This window comes from Toxorhynchites rutilus, chromosome 2 (genome assembly GCF_029784135.1).
Source record: "Toxorhynchites rutilus septentrionalis strain SRP chromosome 2, ASM2978413v1, whole genome shotgun sequence".
Taxonomy (NCBI): domain Eukaryota; kingdom Metazoa; phylum Arthropoda; class Insecta; order Diptera; family Culicidae; genus Toxorhynchites; species Toxorhynchites rutilus.
Window position 1 is genome coordinate 131,223,036 of NC_073745.1, and position 21,840 is coordinate 131,244,875.

The following is a 21,840-nucleotide window of genomic DNA, read 5'->3' on the forward strand; positions in this document are numbered from 1 at the left end:
TAAATTACACAGTAGTAGTAGTAGCCATTTAGGCGTTAGGTTTTTTGTTCCATTACATTATGGTAAATTTACACTGTAGTAGCCATTTAGGCGTAAGGGTATTACATCTGTTCTTCCATTGTTTAGCAGACCGGACAGCGGAGACAGTTGATATTGATCATTGTTGGGTTATTTATAGAACAGCAGTCCGATGTGTCTTGCAGAGCAGAACAGTTGTATGGATGAATCGATCTTATTTCGACCGTGGATCGATCTCCATCGCTGATGATGGTTGCGTGGACGTAGTTATTCTATAACAACACAAAGATGGTCAATTGAGGGCCCTGAGTTTGAACTCACGATCGATCGCTTAGTAAACGAACGCGTAACCAAGTGGCTACGAAGACCCCCGAGCTGATATTTTGCATAGGGTGTTTTTTTGAGGTGGTGAACATTTTGTATAGGGTAACTTTTTGAAATTTTAGGGTCGACTTTTTCTCATACATTCATTGGCACCCCAATGGACATACATGCCAGGAAGCGGAAGTCCCGTCCACTGGTCTCGGAGCTGCAGGCAATGACGCAGCGTCAGTGGCTGAATGAGATGGTCAAGTCGATTTTCCCGGCGAATCGCGACGTGGCGGTGGTGATGGATGACGAGACCTATCTCACCCTGGATGGAAACGATTGGCAGGACACTTCGTGTTTTACTTCCCCCACGAGGGAAGTGAGCTCCGAAGTGATGTTTATTTCACACACCAAGTTCCTCAAGAAGGTGCAGCTGTGGCTGACAATCAGGGGATGTCAAAGCCGCTCTTCTTCAGCTCCGGACTGGCCGTGAACGGGAAAGTTTATAGAACGAAGTGCCTGCCGGAAGTTGTGTCGTTCATCAAGATATACCATAAAGGCGAAGACGCGGTGTTCTGGCCAGATCTGACGTCGGTGCACTACTCGAAGCGATCGATGGAGGAGATGGAGCGACTGAATATCGATGTGGTACCCAAGTCGGCAGACCCGCCCAACGTCCTCCAGCTGCGTCCCGTCGAGAATTTCTGGGCAAACCTGGAGCGAAGGTCTACTCCAACAGTTTTGTCGCGAAAACTGAGAAGGAATTGATAAATAAAACGAAGAAAAACTCAAAAACATGCCTACACGCATGTTTTTGTCCGCCATGACGAATGTTCCGGTTAACTGCCGGAAGGCCGCTCGCAAGGGCGTAGATTTTTTTTTTGCAATTAGGCTAATATAATCGCCACAATAGATCAAATAACTGGTCGTAGTGGAAAATGTACCCAACAGGGAAAAAAGTTTATATAATATCCTCCATGAGAAAATTATCAAACTTAATCATCTGTCTTAGTTTTTTTTTCTCACCATCCGAAATAAGTCCTTTTTATTAATGCAAACGTTAGGATAAAGAGGTATCATCTAGCAATACATGTTCAAACTAAAGTCTAAATAGATTATAACTACATAAATTATAATCCTAAAAAGTCTAATTACCCTATAACTACAGAGTAATATTCTCTGTCGGTATTATTGTTGTCCGGAACAGCGATGGCGATGTAGTTCGTATGACCCACCACAGTCAAAGTGTCGCACAGAATATTCAGGATGTGAAGAAGGTATTCTCCCGCGGCGAAAGCCGTTTTCTTCGGTACAAAACTGAAGGTTTTCACTCGTTCAGCAGCGTCTCCTGCCTACCACACAATCGATTCGGTTCGGATGTTCTGTTGCCGTCCAGCGAAAGGTACTGTATTGCTGCATTATTTCTTTGGAAAGTTGTTTTCAGGGGCTTTGCAAATTTAATTTTGCTAGAAATACCGAAAACCAACATGGATTTTCAATAAGTTCAATGTTTCAATGCCGCCTTAGACAGCGAACATTCTATCTTTTCGGAGACAGAGCTGCTTCTCGGTATTGAAGCTTCCACATTCCCCTTCCACAGGTTATGTTCCATACCAGTTTGTTCCGTAGATTGTGAAGAAGTTTCTGGCTACATCGCGATGACTGGAAAAAAAAATTGTTGTGAATTTTCTCAGCGAACGCTGGCAGCTCTGAATAGAGATCCACTTCAGAGAAATGAAAAATTGTTGGGCTCTCGTTGCAACGGAACGGTAAAAGTTTGATTGATCGTTTAGCACTCACCTGTATCGGCCACCCAGAAAATTTGTTCAGCTTCGGGATGTTAGCTTTGTGAACTTCCACTATGGCCAACACTGTTGGGCGTAGAGTACTCTTGTTATAGCAGTTCGAACGTCAGAAATCAAACAGCTGACATGCATTCACCGACGGCATGTCAACCGAAAATACGTCGCCTGACCTTTAGCGACGGGTCATTGTTCTTTTCAGGAAAAGGAGATGCCAAGGCACCATCCTGTCCATAACAAACGGGAACTTCACAGATCGTCTGCAGTTGATGATGCTTTCAAGGACAATTTTCACTCGCTATCCACGCTATCCAATTTATAGCTAGATATCGACCTTATAGTCCGGTTGTTCGCAGAACCAGAATCTCTCCGAAGGCTAACCTACCGACCTCCAAGATCATGGAGAGAATGGACAACCGACAGCTGACCTAGCATCTATCCGATAGCTGACTGTTGGACTTTCGGCAACATATACTTCGTCCAGGATGCGGGACCAACATAAACTCGGCATCCTGAGCCATGCTCTGGACGAGACAAGGACGGGATGCTGAACTGACTGCACTGGATATTGTTGAAGCGTACAACCAGCCTGGATGGAAGCGGTCTTGCAACTGCTAAATCGCTGGAGGATCGCTACCGAGCAATTGGCTTCATAAACAAACTAGATGGACTGTAAGGAGAGGATTCGTTTTTTGATCGATAACATCCGGCTCCATCACAAAAACGTTGACCAGGAGCTCCCGCTGGAATGAAACCAACGGTTGGGATCAGAAACAGCTGAAAACGAAACGACAATTCGGGATTCAAAGCTGGCACGTAGTTATAAAAATTAGTCAGCGTGGTAACAGCGCTAGATTTATGAACACCATCCCACCCGTGGATACAACAAGCAGTTATTGGCGCATGTTCGGACGTAACATTTATGTGGAACCAGGGCATACCTAGTTGAAAAGAACCCTTGAATCAATGTGATCAGAAATTGATTTCCAGACTAGAACATGGGCAAAAACTGTGCTGTATCGTGTCCACCAGCCAGCAGAACACGTCACATGCCAATGATGAGTTTTTCTAATTGACGGTAGATATTTTTGACGATTCGAGAGTGACCAACAGAACCTATTCGCGAGTCGTTAGCCGTCGGCAGTCCTTGCCTATTTTGTATTTTGTTTGGTGAGAAACAGTTCATCAGAATTTGGTGGAAAATCCCAGAGCCAATAACCAAAACAATAAAGATTATAAAAAGATTATAGTTTCATAAACGAAGATAATAATTTTACATCATTTAAACATTTCGACCGATATCTCTATTTTACTTAAGTATCTCTTCGGTTAACCGATTCCATCCACCTGTAATTTGACTACGGGAGATGGAATGAAGAGAGAGAAGTAGGAAAGATGGCGATTTTATTTTTACTTAAGTATCTCTTCGGTTAACCGATTCCATCCACCTGTAATTTGACTACGGGAAATGGTATCTGGTATCTCAAACTGTCATGTTCGTACTGATGATGATGATTTTTTTTTATTGTATTGTAGATCATTAAAAAAAAAGAAAAACGAGCGTTGTCTACGAAAGTTTGAGCGTCGCGCGCGTTTGGTGGGATTGGACCAATGTTAATAATGAACACTGGCAGAAAACTGACACACAATGAAATTTTATGTAGGGTCTGAAGTGGAAACTGGAATAGGGATAGCTCATTCAGAATTGTCGTAAACTATCTTTCATCAGATGGTGGTATCGATTATTTCTGATTGTAGCAGATCTCTTTTATGTACTAAGTTGAAACTTTTGGTTGTTAGTTGTTGTTAGTTGGGTTCAATTCCCAATCAGTCAAGGATCTTCCCGGGTAGGAAATTTTCTTGACATGCCTTGGAAAAACTTTGGGCCTGAAGTTGAGAATATGACTATGTCAATGTCAATATAGATAGGAACATTGTTTATTTTTTTGCAGTTCATGCCTATTTTTTAATATTCTATTGATAGATATTTATGCCTGCAACAGAGCCAGTTCGCTTTGTTTTTGTTTTTGTTTTTATAATACTGGCTTCTTGATATGTTTGACAATAAATATTATCTATAAGATAAATCGCCCTGCTCAAACCTTTGTAGGGGTATGAGGTGGGCCATCATCATCATCATCTTTTCATCATCTATCGCATCTCTAGAAGCCCAAATAAATTGAGTGACTCTAAGAGGTCTGTTGAAAAAGTATTTGGTAAATATACAGCCATTCCATGTCAAACCGATATTCAGACTTTTGTGAAAAGTTGTAGTTTTGTTCCTTATCGCAAAGTATTAGATCCTTATTTTTTATTTTTTTTTTCTTTGAGTGTCAATTTCCATTTTAGAGTGACCGAAAAATCAAATCTCTCCCGTTTTTTTTTCAGAAAATGACTTTTTTTTAAATTCATAACTTTTGAACTACTGAATCGATTCAGATGATCGACATATCAAATTAAAGCCAATCAATTAGTCTTTCTTGAAAAATATTGCACTTGCAAAAAAGTTGGATTTTGTATTTGTAATTATTCACTTCACTCTTTGTTTTTAATGAGGCTTTAAACTTTGCAGTTCATTCGCCTCTAATGTTTCTAATGATTGATTGTATTTGTTTTTTTTACTGTTTCCATGGTCTCGGGACCAAGGGCGCTATATTTTATGCATGTTTTCTAGAAAGCTGAGTTTTTTTTACATAACATATCCAAAAAATCAGAGATGTATTTTTTTTCGTTTTTGAGTCTTGATTTTCAAAGTTAACCGTTCGAAAAATCATGTTTCTTCACCGATTCAGATTTAGATAATCGACATATAAAACTAAATCCAATGAACTAGTCTTCTTTTTTTAAAAATATTATAGTCGCCTGTTAATCAGTTAAAATGACGCAATGTAATTCAGTTCTCGTAGCTGTTGTTTTAAAGACGTTTATTCTATTAAAGCTTCAAACATTGTTTCTTACCTAGAGCGACAGTTAAATGGTAGTTACACTATGTGTAAAATATGACATATGTTCATCAAATAAATTACATTTCAAATGTATGAAGTTTATATAAATAAAAGAATAAATAATATAAATTAGATATGAATAAATAGATAAATAAATGACAAATTTGTCAGAATGAACAAGGGATTTGATGAGTCATAAGGCTTACATCTAGAGTAAAATTACAATATTGCTTAATGAAAACGTAAGCAAAGCAATCGTTTGGTTTCCAAAAACGGGTCAACAGCGCGATGTAACTTTGGTTAGAAATTGTTCTCCACCCACTCCGAAACGGCGGTTTCGTGTATACACTGGTACATTTCGAATCCGGTTACACATACGGTGGATCCAAATCTGTCCACGCAATTATCATACACGTTTTGGGCCTAAAATCGTTAAAAAAACACAACAAACAAACAACACTATGAGTTGGCACCGATTTCACCAAGGTAAATGGAAGTGTCATACCCCCTCTGGTTCCAGATATCGTCCGGCGAATCCGATTATTAGTGTTTTGTTGTACGTGAAGTCATCGAACATGAATCCCGATCGTTTCATCAAGCACTCAGTGAAACACTGCGGAAAAAAATGAAATGTAGTGAATAAGAAAGTTAAGCTATGGAGTACATGTTGTTAGTTAGCCAGCGGTGGGAAATCGTTTGCATTCATACGTGACAGCATACGATAAACATTCTGCTTAAAACTTCTGATAATTGCGACGGAGGAAGCTGCTCTGATTGAAATAGATGACACTCGCTCGTTGAGACCAGTTATTCGTCCGTGGTCGGTGCAAATATCTAGTAATATGTATGTTATTCAGTCATCCAGCGAATTATTACTTACTATTTTGAATAGAATAATGTAATCTAATACACGGATGACTCGCGGTATAACAAAATGACTTACATTCACAGTCTAAATCATATTATTCTATGGGACAGAATAGTACAAGTGTTAAGTAAACTATGTGTTATATATGAAAGTTTATTGAATTTTACACATTAGGAAACCCCCAATCATATTCATCAATAGTACGATTTTCACCCTTTCAAACTTTTAGTCGACTGCGAGTAGTAATCGGTTTCCTACTTTATCAATTATAGTATTAAGGAAACATGTTTTTACAGATTATCATGTTCTACAATGGTCCGTGTATCTTCAATGCGTTATTGTCTTTAACAAATAGCGCTATGTCATACCCATAATCATCTTCAATAGCAACGTAAGAATGAAAGAAAAAAACGCACACAATTGCCATCCATTGTGGGCTTTATAACATGATTCTTCGTGGAGTTCGTCCATCACATTTGAATATAAAGTGCATTGCCTTATGATGTACAATAATGTAGCTTTTTTTCAGTCTGACTGTTGTATTTCTTTGTTTTTTTTTTGCAAAATTTAAAACCAAGTACAGGACGGACTCGATTATATTATATACAGTCTCCAATTTCTTTTCACTGTATATAGTCGAGTCAAAATATTTTTTTATTTGTTTTATATACATATGTTTTTCGAGGGGGGACACCGGTCAGGAAGGTCGAGAAAACCGAATTTTTGTTTTTTTGCATTTTTGGAAAGCTTATGCCCTCAGAAATGATGTCCTAAAATTATTTTTTCGATATTTGATTTTGTTGGAAAATTACATCCAAAAGCATGAAGTCGCTTCAAAGGATATAGTATTGCTAGATGGATTTTTAAATGCGTTTTTCTCGAAACCATGTTTTTTCAACTGATGATATCGATATCGATATCGGATCAATTCAACCGATTCGGCTGTAATGTTTTTTCAGCATGTAAAAAAGAATTATCTGAAGCGTTACATAGCCGTTCATGATATCTCGTTTTTCCATTTTTTATGAGCGTCTAAACAACGATTTTTCATGAAAATAACTCATTTTTAACTCAATTAACATAATTTTTAACAAAATTGACCACTTTGGAAATTTTTCTAATTTTAAAAACCAGTATGTAACGCTTTTGGTATTGTCCTAAAGTTTCAAAATATAAATTGGAATTCGTTCTGCGATACCCCGTTGCTTCAGAGTATAGACGCACCCAGTTGCCAATAGCGTAATAATAATTATTACTCAAAAAATGTGAAATAGATCTTCAAATAAGCCTTAAACAATAACAATAACAATAATAATTAAACAAAATACCCGTACACTTCACTTTATTCCTTACATCCGAGAAAAAATACGAAAATGAATTTTTCGACCCTTCAGACAGGGATCCCCCCTTAAGTTAGAAAACACCTTTTTCACTTAAAAAATAACATATATCCGGAATCTTTCTGAATGTAATAGAAAAGCTTTTTGTTGAAAAAAATCCTTCTACGCATATGTTCGAATTTCAACAATGTTATTGAACTTATTTTTAGTTTCGGGCTGTGTTGGCTTAAACTGGCTCTGCTTCAAAAAGTACGCAACAACGATGATTCTGTTACTTCCATTTGGAAAATGAAAAAAACTAGTGCAGGATATATTTGTGAAACATCTGAATTAGTGTATTAAATAACATTTTGGAGGTGAAAAGCTTAGAAGTTGAAGGTCCTACAAGTGTTATTACTAATTTTCCTCCAAAGACTCATAATAAACATAATTATTTCTATCAACCAAATTGAAGCTTTCTAACTGCCCTACAATTCGTTCTTTGACCCTCAACTCATGGCGATCCGTCAATTTATATATATATATATATATATATATATATATATATATATATATATATATATATATATATATATATATATATATATATATATATATATATATATATATATATATATATATATATATATATATATATATATATATATATATATATATATATATATATATATATATATATATATATATATATATATATATATATGTTAAGGGGTAGATATATGTTAAGGAAACATCTGTGCAACTGGCTGTTAACAAAGAATGGGAACATTAGAAGATGCATGCTCTCAACGCATTCATGACAAGGATCATGAGATAGGCCAAAGATTGCAAATAGCCAACAACAATCTAAGCAGCAGCGATAAGGACTCCCACGAGGAAAGCGAGAATGCAGGAATCCTAAACAAACCGATGAAGATGGAAACTGGAGGAACACAAACAGAAGCGCAATACCACAACAACGGGGGAGACGGAGATAAGCATGTTGGCGTGGCAAGAGAAGAAAAGGTTGAACGTTGTAGCAAATCTGTAAATAAATTAGTCTTAGTCCTAATGTCGTGTTTTTTTTTATCGGGGGAATACCGATGAACTTTAAGAACTGATTGAACTGTGGTGTGTGTTAAACATTAAACGTGTAAAACGAGTGTGATATAGTGAGGAAAACACATCTTTCGAATTCGCCGGAGCACCAAGTAAGTAATATTTTATATATTTCTACTATTTACTACTAAGACCAATAAAAACGTGATCCAATTTACCGCATTTATTGCGTATTCAGTCTTAAAGTTTTATGCTTTTTTTATACAAATAGAACTAGCTTAATAAACGGATGATTACTCGCAAAATGATGGAATCAATCCAAAAACAAATAAAGGAAATAATCCTTTTGCTTGAAAAACAGCATATGCGACTTTCGAATTTGGAATTACCATTAGTGGGTAATCACTCCCAGAACGCGGTTAATAACTTTGATAAATTAAGGATCCCTGATCCTATTAAAATGATCCCAAATTTCACGGGAGAGCCGAAAATGCTAGTTTCATGGCTAGAATCGGTGGATCAAAAAATCCAATTCATCAAGAACATAATTAACAATGAACAATTGATTAATGATGTAATGCCTTTGTGGGTGAGCATCATCAGAGACAAAATTATAGATAAAGCTAATGACGCTCTTGTAAATAGTCATACAAAATTAGACTGGTCGGCAATTAAATCTGCTTTAAAAGATTCTTTTGGCGACAAAAGAGATCTTTCCACACTTTGTACAAGTATCCCTTACTTGAAACAAGGTTCAAAAGATTTAACTTCGTATTATGAAGAGTGCCGAAACTTATTAGCTGATATAAAGGCGAAAATTTTGTTGAACGACGAGACAAAAGTATGCGCTGTAGTTCTTATAAAAACATACGAGAGCATGATTACAAATGCTTTCATAGATGGCTTACATGCGAATTTATCGTCATTAACTCGCATTTATCGACCTGATAGTCTTTTAAAAGCCTACGAAAGTGCTTTAGATCAATACAACGCCATACAAAGACGACATGAAAGTTTTCCACAAAGAATGGTCCCTTTTACGAAAAACAATTCATTTAGAGAACAATCACAGCAGCAATCATATTTCATGCACAAAAAACCTTTCAGAACAGATCACAAACAAAATCGGCCTTCATTGATTAATACTAATCAGTTAGGTTCTTCGCGATTCATTAATCAAAAACAACCCACAAAAACAAATTATAATCAACGTTCTACCCCCAATTTCCAACCTTTTCAAAACAATCGAATTCATTACCAAGAAGAGATCCAGAATAGGGAACACGTAGGTAAAGTATCTCCTGACAGTAATGCCATTAACTATAACGAGTATTCATTAAATAAATCCGCTATTACTCAAAACACTCCTGAATTAAGGGATAACCTAAATTTTCAGTGGGATTCATACCCCAACCACAAATATATTTCATCTGGCCTCAAACAAAACCATAATTTCTCAGAGCAAAATCTAAAATTTTCAGAGGGATTCAGACCTCTTTCATATGATAAAGAAAACAGTTTTCTCCCATATCTGAATATTAAAACACAAATTGGAAATCTAAAATTTCTTGTCGACACTGGCTCTAATAAAAATTATATTTCACCAGAGCATATTCACCCCACAATGAAAATTAATTGCGTACCTCATCTAATTAAAAACATTTCCGGATCGCATAATATAGACAAATTTAGTGAGCTCAATATTTTCTTCAACTATAAATCATTACCAAGGCAGAAATTTCTTTTATTTCAATTTCATAAATTTTTTGATGGTCTAATCGGATACGAATCTTTAAAATCATTGGGCGCTATCATCGATACCGTATCCAACGAGCTACTAATAGGAAGTTTGAGAATTCCTATGAACAGAAAAACTTTTAACGGAACTGAAACGAACTTTCAGATCAATAATATTCATGGCGGAAAAACACTAATATCGAACAAAACACAAAATTCTTATACTGATCACAATGTTCAAATCGATCCAAGCATAATTAATACGAAAAATGTTTCATTATTCAACCCGAGTAGTAATCCAGTTATTCTAGAAACTGACTTACACAACAAAATGTATTCAAGCAATCGAACAAATCTCCAAAACAAACAAGAGCATAATTATAGGAAAGAGCGAATAAATAGAACAGTACAAACGGGAATCAATCAAAATCACGCAGAAATTATCGAAAATTTTACTTATACGAAAACCAGAACTCAGCAACCCTCACATAAACTTGATAAAAACAACGGAAGCGATGGAACCGTTGAAAGGTTCCGCTCAACAAGCAACAAAATATCTCGTTGCTACAGACACAAATTCGGAAACTTGACAACTAATGAAATGTTTTTAAAATCATCTATATTACATAATAATAAAATATTATCTCCCCCAGATTTCAAGCGTCTAGAAGCTCCTTACGATATCAAGGATAGTGAAGAAAAATCATTCAACTTGGCAAAATTATTTTGATATCGAAACGAATGCGATATGAATGTTGTGGTAAAATAAGACAAATCTCAAAGTAAAACAACCATCACAATAAATGCGAACCGAACACATCTAAAATGTTAAATGAACCAAACATTACTTCTACCATAACAATAATCATATTCTTTCCCTTTCCAGGAAATTCTAAAATTCTTTCTGCCCGCTTCTATCAACTATATCCATACAATCCAATGATTCTAGTAGAAATTCTGGTCTACTAATCATAAAAAAGCCCCAGTGATATAAGTCAATAAAATGTGCCCTAAAATCGACTAAAAAAACTCTTCTAGTACCTTATAAAATAAAAATAGAACGGCAAATTAAAAAAAAAACATTCATGTTTCAATTCACATTCTATTGCCAAAAATAGAACAAGATCAAAATCACCGAATTGTATAAGATCATAAACTGAAGAAATAATAAAACATCTAGATAACAATAATTTTAGCGAAATCATAAATAGTCTAACAGACTGAAAGTAGTCTTCTGAAAAACAATGAGTAAGTTAGGTTTAAAATTATTCCTATAAGCATGAAACAAAAAAAGAAGCAGAAAAAGGGCTGATTTTTTGCCGAATTTGAATTATTAAATTTGACTGAATTATTTAAATTATTTTCAATTGAGTATTCCTAGAGTCGTACAGCATATCTTCCAAACATATAATTAGTTAAACTTCGATTTACCTGACAATTTTTCCCATAAAAAAACTGAATTTCGTAACAAGTAAAGTAAAAAAAAATTTTTTTTTCTAACAAATTTAGATCAAATCTATGAGTTCTCAAATCTAAATCCATCAGCATTTCACGATCATATGGAAATTTTTCGCATTGTATCGATTCTACAATTAGATAGTACGAGTTATTATATATTTTTTGTTAAACCTTTACAAGTGAGAAACACAACACTAAAAATGCCCGCCACCATCGACATCATCAACAAAACCGGACGAATTTTCCCACTAAGAAGTGTAGCCGCATATCCGATAAGAACCGTCTTGAAGATTTCACCAAGAACGAGTGTTTCCCTAACTCATCAACTAGAGCCGATGATTGTACCGCTCAGGACTACTCTACACGAGCTGATGATTGTACCGGACATTCTGCCATGGATTTATATTGAGTCCGACTTGAACTTGTTTGTATTAAAGAGGCATAACACTTCGCAGTCAAAAAATGATGAAAACGCAGTCAAAACCCTACTGAAACGAGACGTTTCAGACTCGGAGAAGGGAGAAGTTAAGGAAACATCTTTGCAACTGGCTGTTAACAAAGAATGGGAACATTAGAAGATGCATGCTCTCAACGCATTCATGACAAGGATCATGAGATAGGCCAATGATTGCAAATAGCCAACAACAATCTAAGCAGCAGCGATAAGGACTCCCACGACGAAAGCGAGAATGCAGGAATCCTAAACAAACCGATGAAGATGGAAACTGGAGGAACACAAACAGAAGCGCAATACCACAACAACGGAGGAGACGGAGATAAGCATGTTGGCGTGGCAAGAGAAGAAAAGGTTGAACGTTGTAGCAAATCTGTAAATAAATTAGTCTTAGTCCTAATGTCGTAGAGTAGAGTACTCTTTAAATCCGAAAGCCCGGATCGGGTCTTTAACTTATATATATATATATATATATATATATATATATATATATATATATATATATATATATATATATATATATATATATATATATATACATATATATATACATATATATATACATATATATAAATATATGTATATTTATGTGGAGGCGATCTGGCGTAGTGGTAACATCCATGCCTCTCACGCTAAAGGTCACGAGTTCAATTCTCACTCCCGACATTCTTCCAAAAATGGAAGTAGAAGTGACGAACCAGCCAAATGAGTTGAAAGTCACTATAATACAGATAAAAAAAAAAAAAAAATATGTATATTTATATATATATATATATATATATATATATATATATATATATATATATATATATATATATATATATATATATATATATATATATATATATATATATATATATATATATATATATATATATATATATATATATATATATATATATATATATAAATGGATTTCTGTCTGTCTGTCTGTCTGCCTAATTCTTATGGATCACGAACATCATTATCACAAACGCTTTCACGTCACTTACACTTTACTTAATCTTTTTGTGTCTATCATCATTGTCACGGACAGTTGCGTGTAGAAATAAACTCCGTGAAGTGTGAAAAAGTTCATTCCAGTTTATAAGAGACATGTCAGTTGCATAATTTCGGGCATTTGAACGTTATGTCGGTTGCATAATTTCGGACGTTTGAACGTTATGTAGGTAATTAATCAGTGTATGAGATAATATTCCATTTAATTGAACGTATGTTTTAGAATGACAAGTTTGCGATTATACCTCGATGATTCGGTATTTCAATGCCAACTATTCGGACTTATTCCACGAATCAGCTTGGAGCGTTAGTTTACTGATTAAAACGCTGGTTCAAAGATGAGGAGGAATACTTGGTTGCTCTTGAATGATGTAGTTGTTGAACATATGGGAATGTAATTTTATTTCCTCTTTCTATAAAGCATGACTATCATGAGTTTAATAATAGTTATCTCGCATACTCTTGTACTCAGCTCTGTCTTACTCTTTTGAATAGTGAGAAGTATTTAGTATAGGTCAACGTTAAAATAATTTTTTAAGTATCGTTTCTACAATTTTGACGAATAATAATATTTTATATATCTCAGAATAAACCCGAATTTATCCATCTCATGATCAGTATAATCCGAGTTACTCCCATATGGGATTCTGAAGTTTAATCCTCTAACCCTTCCCATTCTCGTGTAATTTGATATACGGGACATGAGGTTTGATATAATTATTTAAACAGAAACTAGTCAGTAGCGTCGGTCAGAAGCATAATTTTCATATGAAACACCTTGAAATACAAGGAAGCAGAAAATGATTCAGATTTTCTTTAGACGGATAACAAAATTATGGAAAAGAACTAGAGAATAATTTAAAAATTATCAATTTAAAAGCTGTGCAATGATGGATTCATTTTTTCCTTATTTGAAACTTAAATCTTCTTCCATTCAAAGTATGTCTTCAAAACAATATCGTTGAAAATAACTATTACGTAAAAACAAAAGATCAATGGCCTTATTCGATGTAACTATCGTCCTGATTCGGGTCTTGTCCAGCAATTTCGAATGTTTGCATTACAAAAACCAGCACTGCAATGTTGGAAAAACATTACAGTTATTATTTTACATTCAAAATATCAACAAATCAATATCATACATAATCAATTATAATGATCGTTTTGGACTAGTGGCCTTCATTTCCATTTTATGGGGTTGCAACCCTCTGTTAGGCTAATCTTTAAAATAGAAACAAAAAAATCGATTCATTCAGGACAATCGAAATTAGACCTTTCGCCATGTTTCAATACATACAAATGAAACACAAATTTCAGCATAACTCAAGAATTAATCAAGCAAACGGAACCAACTTCGGCATGTGGATGTTTTAGGGTGCAATAAATGTTTCTATGGTGGAAAGACATACCTCCCCCTCTCTAAGGGGGAGCTCCTATACAAATGAAACACAAATTTCAGTATAACTCGAGAATTAATCAAACAATTGAACCCAATTTCGGCGCGTGGACGTTTTAGGATGCAATAAATGTTTCTATGTTGGATAGACACTTCTCCTCCCTCCCTAAGGGGGGTTGCCATACAAATAAAACACAAATTTCAGCGTAACTCGAGAATTAATCAAGCAAACGGAACCAAATTTGGCATGTGGAGGTTTTAGAGGGGAAGGGGGCTGCCATACAAATGAAACATAAACATCTGTATAACTCGAAAACTAATCAAACAAATAGAGCCAAATTTGGGATGTGAGAATTTTTGGGTACGAGAAATGTTTTTATGATGCTATGACACTCCTCCCTCCTTTGGAATGGAGAGGGGTCCCATAAAAATATTACAAATATTTCAACCAAACATGACAATTGTAAATTTTCGGAAAACTCTGAAAGAAAATGAGAAAAATTCGGAAAATTCAATTCCCATATGTTCTATAATTTCAAAGTAACAAGCGTTGTTAGTCCGTTTGATATTTGCGCCAACGAAATTTCTGCTCGAAAGTTGAAATGGATTTAAATGTGATAAAACGCACTCCTATATTTCTATCTATATAAATAAAAATGGATCGCCGAATGTGTTGATAAGAGCAAAACTCGAAGGAAGAATTATCCGATTTAGGGCTATCTTGTTTCTATCATATTTTCTGTATCAAACATTTACTTGATGTAACGGAGGAACATGTTATTTGCAAGTGATTGAAAAATGTTAAACGAGAATTGTGTCTGAAAATAATCTGATATTATAATGACGAGCAGGGCTCAGCATAGTCATAGTCAACTTAGGATAGTCGGCTGACTAACCGACTGACTATATCCGTAGTCAGTTAGTAGTGGCTTTTGACTTCTTCACGTAGTTTCTCCGCCAAAACGACTGAACAGTCAGTCGGGCGTTTAGTCGCTATTTCCCTCTACCGACTCGACTATATCATTTCATTCTTCCCAGTCAAATTGTCCTCATAGCATTTTGAAGTGACTTCCCCCAAAACGAATTCGTTCCCTCCCTCTTTCCCATGTATCTTTATGCATGCGTCGATGTTTGAATTCACTAAACAAAACAAACGCTACAGGTGAGCTAGATTTTGATTCATTTTTATACCGGGGTGTAAAATCAAAGTTTCGAAAACGAAAGCGTTACGCCGGAGACCGAGATTTTGAGCGTTAATAGCTCCTAAACAACTGAACGAAATGGTATGATAAACACTTCATTCGAAAGATAAAATGTCTACGCGTTCTATACTTGTTACTTTCTGATCCAAAAACTTGTTTCAATAGTCTTGAAATTGCTGTCAAAACAGGCTATTGAAATCATCAATCGGTATATAAGCGAGCGCCGCTCGGAAATTCACTCAGTTCAAATTGAACAGCGATTGGAGCATGTTGTCGCTGTTGTGGTGAAGCTATTCGTTGATCATGAAAGTGCGGATGAACGGTGTCATCAAGAGCCTGTTTGTGCACCTTAGGCCAGAAGGGAATCCATCAGGAGGAGAGTGATGCCACAAACGGTTCCCAGGGAAGATCTCGAAGCAGCCGCTACACACACACACATACACGCACGGAATTCCTTCCGTTTGGATGCCATTCAGCATCGAGAAAGATCCGGAAAATAATCTGCCAGTTCCTCTGGGAATTTAAAAATACATTCATGTGAAAGAGTTTATTTGAATGTTTTCTATCCATGTAACACTGTGACCAAATACATTTGGTTTTGTGATTTTTCAATCAATCGCAATTAACAGGATAGCTTCTGAAGATTATTCTTCCCTATCAGTAGGGTATTTCCGTATCCAATATTGGATGCATAAAACCTTGTGCCTCCAACGTAACGCTCTCGTTTTCGAAGTCCCCCAAATATTCATTCATTCAGAATGAATTCAGATTCAACTTCAAACAAATGATCAACGATAGTCCTACGTCACCCTTGCGGTTATACCATAGATATAACCCACTTCCTGTTTTTTTGTATCGTACGCGAAAATTACTCACACGTATAAAATAGCGTGCTGTGTGTGCGCTGTTTTGCACGCCTAATACTAACTAATACTAACACGACGACCTTTATAGTATGCTTGATAAATGTCTCGATGTTCGTTGGTTTGAGTTCACGATGGGTAGAAAATAAACCGTCCATTGATGGGGTAACTACTTTTTTGCATCAGGAATCAAGTTTTCGTTCCCCTTTTATATGGACGTGCGTACGCGGGTACAAAATTAGTATCAGGGGGAAATGGAAATGTGGATTGAAGTCAGTTGAATGAAGAGGCAGATTTGTATTCATTAGTCGAGTCAGTTAAAATAACCACTGACTGGACTAGTTCACCAGTCATCCTCGCTAGTCAACGCTAGTCAATTCATTTTCTAGTCAAGTAATTTTTTTTTGTGGTGACTGCCGAAGCAGCTCTAGTCGAAGCGGAGCTACTGGGAGTAGAGTCGGTCTTCATTTTTCACCGTCGAAGATTTCGGGCCCTGATGACGAGTTTTAATAGAAGTCCTAGGAAATTTATATTAAAAGTAAATTGTAAAGAGTCAATTAGAAGACGAATCAATGAACAGTTCTACGATTGGACTCATGATCGTAAGTAAGAAAACGTGAATGTTTGGAGGTATTGATAACAAAATATAAATTTTGAGCGGGACGAAGTTTGCCGGGTCAGCTAGTATTAAATAAAAATAATGGATTTCTTTTTCCCCAATCTAATATGTAGTAATGATTCCATTCAGAATCTTGCTTTCCCAAAAACTGTCCTCTCTTCTTGACATACATAATGTCATCTTTTCTGTCCAGGATCATACTAAGGTTCAAGGGTTAGTCAATAATGAAGATGAGACTTATTTGCATTGTTAACCCTTTCGCTACGAGCGTCGTCTATAGACGACATTAGGGTGATACTGTGCACATCGATCACACCAGCGCGATATGCATACTATTCGGTGCAATGTTCCGTTCAGCGGTAGCACTCCGACGGATCTTCTTCCTATATCTTATCAACACATCTTCGCCGGATGTGTTGATAAGAGCAGACCTCGAGGAAGGAATTGTCCGATTTAGGGCTATTTTTATTCTATCATATTTTCTGTATAAAACATTTATTCCATGTACCGGAGAAACATGTTATTTGCAAGTGGTTGAAAAATCTTGAACGAGAATTATGTCTGAAAATAATCTGATATTATAATGATGAGTTTTGTAAGAAATACTAAGAGTTTTATAGTAAAAGGTAAATTCAATGGGGTCGATTAGAAGATCAATCAATAAACAGTTCTGCGATTGGACCCATGAACTTGCTCATAGTAAGAAAACGTGAATGTTTGAAGGTATTGATAATAAAAAACAAATTTTGGGCTGGACGAAGTTTGCCGGGTCAGCTAGTTGCTTTTAACAGACTTATTATCATCAAAAAATTACAATCACAATTACATAATGTTGAAATTGAACATTATGAACTTGGTCCCGTTTTTTAGAGCAGTTAATTAGCTCCTCTGCATCCATCTTTTTAGTCAAATAATTATATGTATCCTACATTGAACTTCATTCGACAGGTTTCTAAGTTCCAAACACATACATTTTTACCAGAACAACGAACTCTGAGGAACTTGTTTACTTCAAAGCTTGCATGACTAGCTCACGGTAATGAGAACACTTCCACGGTTGGCTAATGGGTAATCATGACAGCGGCAAATTGTATTCTAATACCTCGATTAGCGGATCGCGTTCGCTGAAATCTCCGTATTTGAGTGAGATCACAATGTCCATATCCATGTCGAACTCCTTTGTGCACTGATCAATGGCGCCTTTGAAGTCTTGTCCACGCTACGAATGATAAGACAGAGCAAAGCACAATAATCATATTTCATCCACAGCCAAGCGCGGCAAAATATTGGAGCGGATCGTGGTTTTAATCGCGCGTTTTTTGAAGAATCACTCACGTTCAATCGGACTGACATCAATAACAGTAACGCAACACCGGACGCAAACAGTGGCTTCATGTTCACTTGTTTTATCTGTACTTTCACTCTTTGTCGCTCACTGACCTAGAAATTGACAGTCTTGTCTTGTCTTGGTTACCCACCCAACAACCGGCCAATAGCTTGTCCCCGATCAACTGTTCGTCGCAGACTGTTATGTTCAAAAATTTAACGAATATATAAGTTTGTTTATTTGCTCTCTTTCTCATTCAAGGCCTTGACTCTTTCTCTCAGGGTCTGTTTGATGGGTTATCTTTCCTTCAGTTTGATTGGCTTTCGCCGGTACTGGGCCGTCTTCGATCGAGGTTTGCGGGTGAATGCCATAAAATACCCTACTATCGGTCCACAGACTCGCACCCGATAGTGGTTCGATAAACGCGAACGGCATCATCGAACGATAGAGGTATCGTATTGCGCACCTTTTCTCGATGGTACAACCCTGAATTCTGGAATCAGCACACGATCCGGTTTACAGCGGCGAGAGATTGCGATTGAACAAAATTGCAAACAAGTCGAATTGCGAAGCAGTGATTGATTCGTCCCAATCTTACTTCCATTTGAATTCAATGCGTGGGAATATGTTAATGAAGTGTCTGCTCACACTGTGATCGGTGTGTGAGTTCGTCCCTTTGATGGTGTTAAAATCTTCTTGAGATAGAATAGTTTTTCATTTTTTTAGAGTAATAAACTCTGTCAGAAGATCGTCGGAGAGGTTTATAATATATTACTAGATAGGAGAAAGAGAATCCACTGAAACAAGGTTTTTAGTTTTGAAGAATATCGATTAACAAATCGCACTTCCACTGCGGAAAATGTCAAAGAGACTGACACTATCCGATGTCATCACATACTACTCTATGTCATGTTTCTTTCTCAGATGAATCAAATTATAACGTAAATGATATGGAACTTTAATGTACGACTTTCGATGGGGATAAATACATCGCTAATTCACCAATTAATTCTCGTTCCCCATTTGGAATAGGTGTTCTCGTATATACACTGGTAGACGTCGTATGCCGTTACACACAGTGTGGGAGTCACATTGGACGTGCATTTCTCGTAAACAGTTCCAGCGTCTGCAGGTTTGATGAAACGTGCCACAAACTTAACGATCGTATCCTTGTTAAAACTCAAATCCTCCCTCATGAAGCCAGCCTTTTTCACAATACAATCACCGAAGCACTGAAAGACGATTATCTTCATTAGATCTAATAATTCAACATAACGAACGTTCCACCAACCTCAATCAATGGTGTTCTGTTGCTAAAATCTCCGTTTTTAAGCGCATTGAATGCTTCCATATCCACATTGAACTCTGAACTGCACGAATTGTAGGCTAGTATTAAATTTTGTGCCATCTATAAGTAATTTAAACAAATTATCACTCCATTAATTCGAATCCATCCAATCACAAGTCTTACACATTGTTCCGAGACAATAGCTAACACAAGCACCACAACAGTATATTTTAACATTTCAACGGCTCACCTTGAATGTTATCAAAAGACTGAACGATTTGATATGCTTAGGTCGGAGTTTTATGCTTTTTCTCCCGAAGGAACTCAGGCCACACCATATGCAACACCTACGTCCCAGAATCTCAGTGATATTTTAAAGTTTTCCTTTCCCATATCGCATCCGAGTTCGATATAACGGGACTTTGACCCAAATTTCTCCCTATAGTGACACGATGACTGGCACTTTTTTCCGAATTTTGTCATTTCCGAAGCATTTCGAAAATGCAGCATATGGCGATTGAACTTTGGCATCGCGATGTTTTATGTTTGGATGCATTTAGCATAACGAGAGCGCTACTGTATTTAAGTATCATTGATTTATGTTTCTTCATCAAAACAATGGTGACAACTTGTGAGGACAATGTCGTCGAAAATATTGCACTTTGAGCACTTCTGTGCTAGTATTAATTTTACATGTTTTTGTGTACCTTGGGTTAAATCCCGGTACGAACCGAAGATCACGACTTCTTCCTACGTAAGGTCATATACGCGCATCTTTGAACATGTCACTAAAATATTATTGATACAACATAGTATTTCGAGTGATGTGTTCAAATAATTGTCACAAACATCTCAACTGAACTAATGAAAATGATCCAAGTTTTTATTATTTGTTGTCATGATTACATTTTATTTTTGAGTAAACTGCTATTTTAATTAGATTCTTTGCAACCAATAGATGTAATATTGTAACCAATAGTGTGTTTTGAGATATAAAAATATTAGGCTGTCAAAAAAGTCCTGCGGTATTTTTTTTTGAATTTTCATTTGTTCATAAAACTAGTTACAATCATCTGTTTTAAGTCAAATATGCGCCGTTTTGTTCGAAGACTTGTTCCCAACGAGATGCCAACTTAATAATACCCCTGTTATAGAAGCTCGTTTCCTTATTGGCAAAAAACTCGGATAGTCAATTTTCACAGGCCTCTTTTGTGGCTAACTTCTGACTACCTAGCTCGTTCGCCATGGACAAAAACAGGTGGTAGTCACTTGATGCAAGGTCCAGACTATACGGCGGATGCAAAAGAATCTCCCATCCGAGCTCCCGGAGCTTCTGGCGCGTCACCAAAGAAGTGTGTGGCCTGGCGTTGTCCTGATGGAAGACAATGCGGCCTCTGTTTATCAAAGATGGCCTCTTCTTCATGAGTGCTACCTTCAAGCGGTCCAGTTGTTGGCAGTACAGGTCCGAATTGAGCGTTTGGCCATAGGGAAGCAGCTCATAATAGATTATTCCTTAATAATCGCACCAAACACACAGCAGAACCTTCCTGGCCGTTAATGAGGGCTTGGCCATCATCTAAGCCGCTTCAGCGGGCTTCGACCACGACCGTTTGCGCTTCACGTTGTCGTAAGTAACCCACTTTTCATCGCCAGTCACCATCCGCTTCAGAAACGGATCGATTTTGTTGCGATTCAGCAGCGATTCACATGCGTCGATACGGTCAAAGATGGTTTTTTGCGTCAACGTGTGTGGCACCCATACATCGAGCTTCTTTGTGAATCCAAGCTTCTTCAAATGGTTAATAACGGTTTGATGACTTATCCCCAGCTCTTGGCCGATGCTACGGCTGCTACTATGCCGGTCCTTCTCGGCTAATTCAGCGATTTTGTCGCAATTTTCGACGACAGGCCTTCCGGAGCGTGGCGCATCTTCGACGACCTCTACACCAGAACGAAAACGTTGAAACCATCGTTGTGCGGTGGAAATGGAAACTGTATCGGGTCCATAAACTGCACAAATTTTATTGGCAGCTTGAGATGCATTTTTGCCTTTGTCATAGTAGTACTGTAAAATATGTCGGATTTTCTCTTTATTTTGCTCCATATTTGCGACACTATAACTCACGAACGACTTAACCAAACAAAACCCTGTCAAGGACTATATTATAGCGCGCAAA

The 21,840-nt window shown here is 36.7% G+C and overlaps 2 protein-coding genes across 2 annotated transcripts; both read right to left on the minus strand.

Annotated features, from left to right (window-relative positions):
- Positions 1 to 3,660: 3,660 nt before the first annotated feature.
- On the minus strand, positions 3,661 to 18,889 carry LOC129768613 (general odorant-binding protein 56d-like). Its single transcript, XM_055770369.1, has 4 exons — positions 18,384 to 18,889; positions 18,151 to 18,267; positions 5,580 to 5,687; positions 3,661 to 5,497 (listed from the first exon to the last, which is right to left on the minus strand). The coding sequence occupies exons 1-4, from the start codon at positions 18,441 to 18,443 to the stop codon at positions 5,375 to 5,377; spliced, it is 408 nt and encodes a 135-aa protein (XP_055626344.1). The 5' UTR covers positions 18,444 to 18,889; the 3' UTR covers positions 3,661 to 5,374.
- A 428-nt stretch (positions 18,890 to 19,317) lies between these two features.
- Positions 19,318 to 19,999, minus strand: LOC129768614 (general odorant-binding protein 56d-like). The gene is made up of 3 exons (XM_055770370.1): positions 19,847 to 19,999; positions 19,667 to 19,783; positions 19,318 to 19,607 (listed from the first exon to the last, which is right to left on the minus strand). Exons 1-3 carry the CDS (start codon positions 19,898 to 19,900, stop codon positions 19,374 to 19,376), a joined length of 405 nt encoding a protein of 134 aa, XP_055626345.1. The 5' UTR covers positions 19,901 to 19,999; the 3' UTR covers positions 19,318 to 19,373.
- Between the last annotated feature and the right edge of the window lie 1,841 nt (positions 20,000 to 21,840).